The following is a 10,695-nucleotide window of genomic DNA, read 5'->3' as shown; positions in this document are numbered from 1 at the left end:
CGCTTTGGTGACGGTTTAGTTTTAACTACCAATCTTACACAGAGAACCCGTGAAAGAACCAAAACAATACAGAGGTGTGTTTGTAGGTTGTCTTGCTTGACATCCCACATTCCCGCATGATGTTCCAGCTGAAACTTGGCTTCGCTGGCTCCGAAGGTGTGAAGCCATAGGCCTGAGGTAGCCGGAACTTGCGAGGTTGGTAGTGTCCGGATTTGTTCGTTCCAGCCAGGATAAGAAGGATAGCAGCATGCGGTGGAGCTGTGCAGTCCATGTTTAGGAATTGGCCTTAATTTCACAACTTTTCAGTTTTCTTGGTTAGTGTGAAACATCAGACACGCGGAGACCAGACTGTCCTCCGGAGAGAACAGTAGGTTTTTAACCTCTTTAAAAAAAATAAGGAACTTCCCTTTCACCTCTGACTCTTTCGCAGAGCAGAGGTAATGAGAAAGGATCCCCTTCCTACAGAAGCCAAAGCTCCTGAAGTGAAGCGTGTAGTGGTTTTGAATATTTTCTTCTCACCTGAGAGATGCTGCTGTGGGAAACCCATGGAAAATCTGTTCTGTTTACATGAGCCTCAGCAGGTCAGAGTTCATATGGGAATTAATTTGATCACCAATGAGATCAAGGTTTTTCCAGTCTTGAGAGTTTGGATTTTGGATGGAGTTCGTGTGATTTCCTGCAGTAGGATCCTGTGGGTCAGCTGTTGCACAATGGAAGCTGAAAGAAGATGTATTGGACTGCAGTGTAGTTAAATAAGAGCCACTGTAACCACCTGTACCTGATCTTGACTTTTCCTTGCCTACTGCAGTGTACAAATTAGAGGTCCTTGTCTTCACTACCAGTTCGCACAGCTGCTGCTATTTTTACATTTAAGTGCATGTGTGTATATCTTACTTTTTAGAAAAGCCTTGGACTCGGCGTCTACCCTGATCCTCTGTGTTTGTGTGGTATTTTTAAGGCAAATAAGTTTGCTCTGCCTGTGCTTTGGCTGACCAGGAGTCCATTTCAGACTAGAAACTGAGCAAGCACTACATTGACCTTGCACCTCTGCAGCATGTTTTCTACCTGGTTGTAACTGGGTGAGCTTGTATTTGCCTAGAACACGCTGTGCAGGGGCAGCCTAAGAAAACACTGGAAGAATGGTGCTGGCAGTTGTGATCCAGATGATCCATAGTCCCTTGCTCTCATCTTGAAAACATGGAGTAGAGGGCTAGTCTTTGAATGTGCGATTAAAAATGGAGTGCTGGTTCATGGTGACCCTTTCCACTGGTACCTTCCAAGCCTCCCCCTTTCCTTCCCTCCTTTCCTGCTGTCATGCTCCCCAGTTAAGAAGCAACCAGCGTAGCACTGCAACTCCTGCCCTGTTCTCTAGGGTGTATTCCAGACGGGGCATCCCACAGCTTGCTCTGCGCTGTTTGTATTGCCTTATCGAAGGCACCTGGCGATAACTTTGCTATTGTTAGTGACAAGCACAACTTACTGTATTATCAAAGTTTAAATAAGATAGAGATGTTTCTGGAGTGTGACTAAAATAAAGCATAGCTTCTGAGAAAATTGATAAAGCCTTCCTCAGTGGGTGCAGCTGCTGGGACAGAAGATGCTGTGGAGGTTGTTCTGGATGAGTTCGAAGCACACCTAACGCTACCTTCATTAAAAAGGGTAATGGATGTGTGCTGTTCTGAAGTGGAATAAGTTACAGAGTTATACAGATTAACTATGATGCTACAGCCCAAAAGCCGTATTGTCTTAATCCTGGTCACTACTAGATAATGTTCGGACGACTGTCCTAGCGAGACCTTGGTAAAATTAATTTGGTGTCCATGTGAATGGATGGTGCTGCAGAACTTTCCTGGTTAGGACGACAGGACAAGGCGATCCCATCCTCTATGCTTCTGGGCCCAGCAAATTATCTCCCGCAGCTTGGAGGGATGGTTTTACCCATGCAGGAGAACACAGAGTAATGTGCTACATCGTGGCTACTAACGGTTGTTTTGAAAAAAATAATACGGTCCATAAGGCAGGCCAATGCAGCTGCCTGAAGCTGCCTTCTGTCAGGATGTTCTGACCAGGATTTATAACTGTGAATGGCTTCACCAGAGCAGCTGGTGAGCTCCGTAGGTGCAGGTCGTGGATGAGGCCAAGGGCAATGTCCTTCGGTTGCTGGTGTGGTGCAGAGTGAAAGTTGCGATGTGAGGTCTGTCCTGCTGGCTGACTGCCTTCTGTGCTCTCGTTCGCAGGTTGCCTCTCCCTCCTGGTGACAGTGCAGGACGTTGAGCGTTACACCACCTTATTTGCCACCGTCGTCCTCAAATGTGACTATAGCACCTCAGCACAGCTGCAGGATGTGGTGGTGACTTGGCGCTTCAAATCCTTCTGCAAGGACCCCATCTTTGACTACTACTCAGCCTGTAAGTGTCGGGCTTGTCCTCCAAGGAATCCCCCTTCAAACGGAAAGAAAAGGGAAAGTAGACTCACTGGGGAATACAGGCTTTTGACCTCTTCCTGCCCACAAACCAGGTCAGGTGGTGATATTTCCCTGTGCTCTAAGGAAAAGTAGTTCACGTCTGTGCTGACATGACTACTATAGCGGTTCATATAGGTCTGGAGGTTTTGTTTGGTAAATGAACACACTTTTGTCTCCATTCCAGTATTCCTGGGAGTTTTATGACTTTTTTTCATTGCAGTTTATCTTCCTACTGGGCACGTCCTACCACCACTAGCTTCTTTATACTGTTGTTCTTTCAGTTGTGAGTACAGGAGGCATCTCCTCTGCAGCTCCTGCTTTCTCAAAACCTCTGTGGCTCTACCTCCGTTTGCTTTTGAGTACTCCAGAGCAACTTGTCCTTGCTGGTGTGAAGCCATGCCTTGTATTACTAAACCAAAGCAAATGCAGACATGCATTCAGGAGTTTCTCTGCAGCTCACAAAGGGATGGAAATTAGTCCTTTGAAATAACTCTTGGCATCTTATTTGATGATGTGTGTTTGTAGCGTACCAGGCTGGGTTAGCTCTTGGCCAGGACCCGTCTGACGACTGCAACGACAGCCAGCGCAAGGTGCGCATTGTCATCCAGAAATATGGGCAGAAGGAGCCTGTGCTGGGTATCGACTACCAGCAACGGAAGATCACCATTCAGAACCGTAAGTGACTTCACCTCCCAGGCAGGGAGCGAACTCAGTAACTGTCCGATACCTGGAACTGCCAAGTGAAGAGAAGCATAAACATGGCTAGTGTAGTCTGTAGCTTATGTATTCTGTGAGGTAGCAATGAAAGAAGGGTTGTGAAGGGCCCTGTCCCCTGCTGGCCTGAGCGTGTTTAAGGCACTACAAGCTAAGGCTGAGCATTTTGCTGAAGAATAAAAAAAGTAAGCTGGGGAGCCCCGAGGCTGGAAAACAGTTATTTCTTCTAAGAAGTATTGCCTAGTTGTCCAGGTGCATTTTATGCTCCCTGCTGTCCCTCGACCAATAGCTGCTTCTACAGCCAGAAGAATTACTGGGGTGGCTGGCCTAACGGGGACAGGGATCTGTGTTCCAAACCCAGTAGGGTTGGCAGCCCCGGCTCTCTGTGAACATCCATCACCCAGCAGCATGCTGGTTATTTCACTCTGCACAGAACTAGTCCTGCTTCCAAGCAGCGTTGCCTTCCACAACACAAAGAAAAAAGGGGCCAGCAATTGATGCTGTTTATAGGAGTTCTCAATGGACTCAAATGAGTTTGTTGGAAGGTGATGGCTGTGCTTGGGAAGAGATGCAGAACCTGCAGGCAGAGGCCCCTCTTACGAGTGGAGCCTAAAAGTAGCGTCTGTCAGTCCCAAATAGCCCACTGACCTCTCAGTCCCTCTCCCACAGGAGCAGACCTTGTCATCAGTGAGGTCATGTGGTGGGACCATGGCGTGTACTACTGCGCTGTGGAAGCACCAGGAGATACCTCGGGTGATGCGGACAAAGAAGTTAAGCTGATTGTTCTCCGTAAGTGCCTGTGGTTTGTTGCTTGGGTGGCTGATATCTCCTCCTGTTCTCTTCTTCCCTACCCCAAGATGTCTCCAGCAGTGGAGACATCACTAACTTACTATGCCCACGTACGTCAGGATCCTCTTGTTCTCTCTGGTTTTCCCACAGACTGGCTCACAGTACTCCTCATCGTTCTTGGTGGCCTCCTCCTCCTCCTGCTGATTGGAGTATGCTGGTGCCAGTGCTGCCCCCAGTACTGCTGCTGCCACATCCCGTGTGTCTGCTGCCCAACCCGGTGCTGCTGCAACGAGGAAGGTGAGGTTCAAACAAATGTGCATCCGTTCATGGCTTCTGTCAAGACACAAGCTTGACTGGGAGCTTGCTGAGCTCCACTTTCTCCCTCCCATTCAGCACCTACACTTTGAATTTAGAGGAGGGGAGCTAGGATACATGGAGCCCATCTTGCTCCTCTGTGTCCTACTTTCAGAAGTTCCTCCTTATTCACACCTTGCTACCAACTTCTTTCATGTCATGCAGGGCACGATCAGCTCCCTTGTATGAGTAGCTCAGGACTTTCTTTTCTTGTCTTGTAGTTCATAGGCCTATGCATGTGAGGAAGGCACACAAATGTCTTGGTACTACTCTCCAAACTGGCCCAACCTTCATGTGTTTCTCTGAGAGGTAATTATGTAAAAATTGGAGTTTTTATCTTCATGTTATTTTCAGAGCCGCTTCTTCCACAAGAAAAAGGTTTTGTTTGTTTTGCTTTGGGGAAGGAAGTGAGCAGAGAGAAGGGAGTCTTGGTGGTCAACCCTGCAAATGCATTCTGAGGTTTTGAGGGTCAAGAGAAACTTTGTTGTGCAAAGTTTTTAGCAGCAGTAAGTACTCTGCAGCCCATTCTGGCTTCTGAGGTCATATAACCTCTGTATTCCTACAACTAAAGCTTAGCAACACAATGTGGAATCACCCCCCTACAGTTTACACAGTCCCACAAGAACAAAATGCAACAAATACATTTATTTATCACTGACATCACCAGATTATTCCCCAGATGCTACAAGGAGAGGATTTATGAACAATTTCTCCTTTCCCTTTGCCTGCAAAAATGCTATAAACCATAGAACAGTTTGGGTTGGAAGTGACCTCTGAAGGTCTAGTCCAACACGTCTGCAATGAGCAGGGACATCTTCAATAAGATCAGGTTGCTCAGAGCGCCCTCCAGCCTGACCTTGAATGTTTCCAGGGATGGGGCATCTACCACCTCGCTGGGCAACCTGTGCCAGTGTCACACCACCCTCATGGTAAAAAATTTTTTCCTTATAACTAGTCTAAAACTACCCTCTTTTAGTTTAAAACCATTACCCCTTGTCATATATCAACAGGCCCTGCTAAAAAAGTTTGTTCCCATCTTCCTTATAAGCCCCACTTAAGTACTGAAAGGCCACAATAAGGTCTCCCCAGAGCCTTCTCTTTTCCAGGCTGAACAGCCTCAACTCTCAGCGCCTTTCTTCACAGGAGAGGTACTCCATCCCCTTGTCCCTCCTCTGGACCGACTCTAACAGGTCCATGTCTTTCCTGTGCTGAGGGCCCCAGAGCTGGACGCAGCACTCCAGGTGGGGTCTCACCAGAGCAGAGTACAGGGGCAGAATCCCCTCCCTCAACCTGCTGGCCACGCTTCTCTGGATACAGCCCAGGATATGGTGACTGGAGAGTGGCTTGGCAACTACATCAGCCAATTCCCTCAGGACTCTGGGATGCCACTCGTCAGGTCCATAGACTTATGTATGGTCAGGTTCCTCAGGTGCTCACAAGCCTGATCTTCTCTTACAGGGGGAAGGACTTTGCTCCTCCAGTCCCTGTCTTGCAGTCCCTCTGCAAGAAGTGTGGGAAGAGAGGTTGCCAGTGAAGGCTGAGGCAAAAAAGTTGAGTGCCTCAGCTGCCTCCTCGTCTGTTGTTACCAGTTTGCCAGTCATTCTCATAGATTTAAGCTTAATTTGCTTCGCCCTTGCGAAGAGCAAACAGAGCATCCCTCTCATTTGCAAAAAGCCAAAGAAAACAAAACCCTTTCTGAAGGCTTTACAAGCTGTCAAGTAAAATGCGTGGTGTTGAGGAGGCTGTGGAAATTTGGCAGAAAAAATAATTTCCACGAAGGGAGAGAGAGGTGATGGAGATGAAAGACTCACACCTCCAGACTTCCTAATTCTCACCAAAAATGGGATTCAGAATATGTGTGAGGTTTGTTTTGGTTTTCTGTGCCGTAGATGATAGCACACCACAGACTGCTGCTGCTGTCTTCCTGCCTCCTGTTGAGGATAGGTAGGAGGGATTCTTGCAGGGTTCCCAAAACCTTTCATGAAAGAAGGTACAGAGGAGTCCAGCCTCCTTGCCTGGCTGCTGGATTCTGTGGCTGTAATTCCCATCCTCGCTGCCTACTCTCTATCCACTTTGCAAGGGAACCTTGTGCCCGCTCTGCTCCTCCAGTACACCTTCTCTGCACTTCATCCTCCCCCTGACTGACTTTCTTGGACTCCAAGAAATGAATGGGAGGCCTTAAAATCCACAAGGAGGTAGATAGAGGGTGTATCTTAAACAGTCCTGAGGAGTAACAGTTCCACACAGCTGAAGGGAAGGCAGAAATCCTCCACCAAGTCTTAGCAGTGACAGTGCGAGCCGAGTACGGGCGACTTCTTCCCAGTTACCGGCCGCTAGAGGGTAGCCTGGATCTGCTGAACAAGCTGAGGTGCCGCCCAGGCCAGGTAATTCTGGGTGGTTGCAGTCAGGTCATTAACTAACACCATTTTCAACCTAGTAATAAAAGAAGTGCATTGTTTGAGTAATTCAGAATTGGTGTACAGAAATACTAAACATGCCCCAGGAGCAAGCCAATTACATTCCCCAGGGACAACTCTCTGAAAAGCCCACCAGGGTAAATACACATATGACCTCCTTCTGTTCCTATTAGTTCCTTTTCTACTGTGGACATTTTCCATTAATAAATTGGTGCAAAATAGGATATCCCTGCACCTGGGTCTGAATAGGTTGGAAAATATTTTTTTTATAATTGGATAATTGGCCCAGCAGCTGTAAAGTTCGTCAAAGGTGAAGAACAACCTCTCTCAGCAGGGAGTAAGTGGTGGGAACAGCATGACATCCTGTCAGTTTTACAGCAGGTATGAGTTTTGGAACTAGGGTGAATCTGGCCTTCCTCAGATAAATATGTTCACTTTGAAAAGAGATCTGTAGCCTTGCTTCCATGCTGCAGGTGGGGAACCAGAGTACCACGTTCAGCGTTCTATATATATTGTGTTCAAACGGGAAGGCAAAGTGTCTGGGTAAGGGAGAAAGGAGGGAGGTAGTGAAGGAAGCCCAGGGGGAATTCTGCAGTTCTTCAGCTGTAGGGGGAGATCAGAGAATTACAGGGAGAGGATGGCTTTGGTCCTAGTGACTGCCTTCATACCCTAAGAAGGAGAGCCCTAAGTACGTAGGACCACAGCCGCTGGGCCTTTCACTCCTCAGGCAAAGACTGGGGTCCCAGGGATGTGCGCTCCGCAGGTTCTAGGACATTCTCAAGGTGGTAACTGGAGGAGCGGAAGACGAACAGATAAGGCCTTTCCCTTATTTTTATCCTTTTTGATTTTCTTCTTTCCTCTTTCAACTTTGAAACCTGTACTGGAGGAAAATCCATTGGGGGAAAAAAATGAAGGAAGTTTGACATAAAACGCCTGAAAGCTGCTACCTCAGGCCACACAGTTGTGAAGAAAAAGCAGATTATTAGGATTAAAAACCCTGAAGTTCCCAGCTTTGTAGTTCACTCTGGTTGGAGCCAGGCTGGGGATGGGGAAGGAGCTTGGAGTGGAGAACGAAGTGGAGCTGAATGAGCTGTAGGGGAAGGGAAGGATGTGTTGAGAGGCATGGTCAGTCCGTGTCATGCTGCAAGTGGTGGTCTGTCTAAATTCAGTGAAACAGCTAAAGGAGGACATGTTTAATAACCTGAAATGGAGAGCTCGTTCCCAAAGAGCGTGAAGTCTAAATGCTGCCTGCTGCAGATGAACTCAGGGGAGAGAATTAATTGGAGCTTAGCTGTAGCCTGGTTTCTTAAAGAAGCAAGACTTACGCAGTCAACCTGCCTGTCTAGCCCCTATCTCTCTCCCTCCAATAGCTTTTAATTTCATCAGCCCACTTCAGCCAGATTTATCAGAGGGGTGAAAGTCTCAAAGGCAATTACGTTCCTATCTGTCTCCTGACCCGTATAGCCAGGAACGTTGTGTTCATGCCTGACCAGAGAAGAGGCTGCAGTAAAAGCCTGCTGCTCCTGAAACTCCAGAGAAACCATATAAGAGAGATTTTGCTAAGGTCTCATTGCAGAAAAGCTTCACCCAGTAATGACAGACAAACTATGCAGAGTCAGGCTTTGTCAGGTCTGGGGCTTGCAGAATTTTCTTGTTTGTGAACTTGAGTTTTGATTGTCGGTGGTAGAAGGAGTAAATTTCTGTAAGGTGTTTTTAGGTATTCCCAAAAAAGAAGCTGCAGTGAGCAATGGTTTTGAAGATGGGGATGGTGAGGTTGTCTCTGTAGAGGAGGTGAGAGGGAAGTGCTTGAAGAAGGTGAAGTGGAATTGGAGCCTGACCCCACAGGTGGGGGTCTGGAGTTAGCAGTAGTGGAAAAGCAGTGACAGAAAGAAACTTTCACTGGCTTTGATCCTTTGGCACACTGAACATTGCTGTTGAGAGCAGGAAATTTAGTTTGTTCACCAGTTTGACCACACTGTCCTAAGGATTTTAATTTAGCAGTCATGGTGAGGTAAATTACCGATGCGGTTGAAGGACTAGAAAGGGAAGAGCTGGACAATGCACCTCTGAGTGCCCTATTTGTGGAACAGAGAGGAAATTATGGAGTATGGTGTGGAAAATATGATCTGGAGAGAGCCTACATGAAGGTGGCAAACAAAGGTGTCGTTTAGCTGTAAATGAAAGCCAAAAGGGGAAAGGACCAATGATGAGCTGAAAGAGTTTTAAGAGCGAGACAACAGTGTGGTATGTCTTGGTGTATGAAACGTTATTTCCCACCTTTCTGCAACTGTAGTCATAACGACAGGGCACGTAGAAGTCTGGCGTTCGGTTATGTGCTGCGTACTTAATGACAGGGCCTTTTGCTCCCAGTTGCTGGGACAGGACCCTGGATGTCAGGCAGTAACTCTTCGGGTTTAGGTATTCTTTAGAAGGTGTACAACCTCATACTGGAATTTCCCGTGCTCCATTTTACCTCTGTCGTAGGGTGGAGCGAGGTTTTCATTCTGTGAATTTCCCATGTCTGATCACTTCCAAAGGCTGCAGTCTATCAAGCAAACTGGTATGTGCTCTGCAAGCTGTGCTCTCTGGATAGCTGCTGTAAGCCTTCTCTTTCTTCTTTCACAGTACTGGAACGGCATCGGTTCATGAAGCAGGCTCAGGCACTTGCACCTTGGCTGTCACGCAACATGCTCCATGGGGGTGGCGACAGGAACTCGCAACTTTCCTCTTACCAGCTGAACCCTCTATTGCAACAAGGTGAGACCACGGGCATCATTTCAGAGGGACATCAGAGTGAGAAGCAGGTAGCTTCGCAGGGAGGCTTTAGCCTCTCTACCACAGAAGAGGGAAACATGTTCCTAGCGTGACTGCATGTCCCAGCATGCCCGCTCTGCTCCATCTGTGGCGTACGACAGACTCATCCGGGTGGATAAATGCAGCCGATCTATCGCGTCTTGCTCGGCTCAGTGCTGTGTGAAGTAGTTTAATGCTAACTATGGTGTATCTGTGCTACACCCCAGTGACTGCAGGGTAAATATACCCAGCTTATCTCGCTTCATGTGGTAGAGGAGGGTACTGTCTCTTTGTTCTGCTGTGCTGGTCACGGTCAACTCCTTATAGCCAAAATTGGCATGACGAGGTGCAATTTGTTTGAGTTCTTATCAAATGTCTAGTCTTCAAATGACGAAGGGCAAACTGCCTTCTGTGCAATACATCTAGCCTGCATGCAGTGAAAAATGAAGGACTCTTCAATGAACCAGAAAGAAATTTCCAGTTTTCTGCCCCCAGATCGCTGTATTAGTGGTAGTTACTTGTAACCTTAATGAAGGAGGGAAGATGGAGTCTCTGAAGTCCTACAGAAATAAGTAATAAATTAACTTATCAGTAGTATTATTTAATCACCCAGGGAAAACAGGGGAATTCAACATGACTTCTCAAATAAATATAACATATTTTTTGTCTGAAATTAGTGTTTCATCACTGTACAGCAGTCACAGATTGTGATTGATGAGTTTTAACTCATGTTTGAAGATACATAGAATCACAGAACGGTTTGGATTGGAAGGGACCTTAAAGACCATCCAGTTCCACCCCCCTGCCATGGGCAGGGACACCTTCCACTAGACCAGGTTGCTCAAAGCCTCATCCAGCCTGGCCTTGGATACTTCCAGGGATGGGGCATCCAGAGCTTCTCTGGGCAACCTGTTCCAGTGCTTCCCCACCCTCTCCGGGAAGAACTTCTTCCTGATATCTAATCTAAACCTCCCCACTTTCAATTTAAACCAGTTCCCCCTTGTCCTGTCACTACAAGCCCTTGTAAAAAGTCCCTCCCAGCCTCCTTGTAGCCCCTTCAGGTACTGGAAGGCTGCATATCATGTTAAATTCTGGATTCAAGACGTTTGAGTGTATACTTTTTTGGCCACTAGTTACAAGGGATCTCTAAGGTCCTGTAGTCCT

General features: G+C 47.3%; 1 protein-coding gene across 1 annotated transcript; it reads left to right on the top strand.

Moving 5' to 3' along the window:
* Positions 1 to 116: 116 nt before the first annotated feature.
* On the top strand, positions 117 to 9,495 carry LOC104505622 (immunoglobulin-like domain-containing receptor 1; the record flags this gene model as incomplete). Its single annotated transcript, XM_010161445.1, has 6 exons — positions 117 to 156; positions 2,238 to 2,408; positions 2,990 to 3,139; positions 3,848 to 3,967; positions 4,118 to 4,264; positions 9,364 to 9,495. Coding segments are annotated over exons 1-6 (760 nt in total), but the record flags the coding sequence as incomplete, so codon positions are not given.
* Between the last annotated feature and the right edge of the window lie 1,200 nt (positions 9,496 to 10,695).

The sequence above is a fragment of the Eurypyga helias genome, unplaced genomic scaffold, assembly GCF_000690775.1.
Source record: "Eurypyga helias isolate BGI_N326 unplaced genomic scaffold, ASM69077v1 scaffold5221, whole genome shotgun sequence".
Taxonomy (NCBI): Eukaryota; Metazoa; Chordata; class Aves; order Eurypygiformes; family Eurypygidae; genus Eurypyga; species Eurypyga helias.
This window is presented reverse-complemented; position numbering and strand designations above follow the sequence as displayed.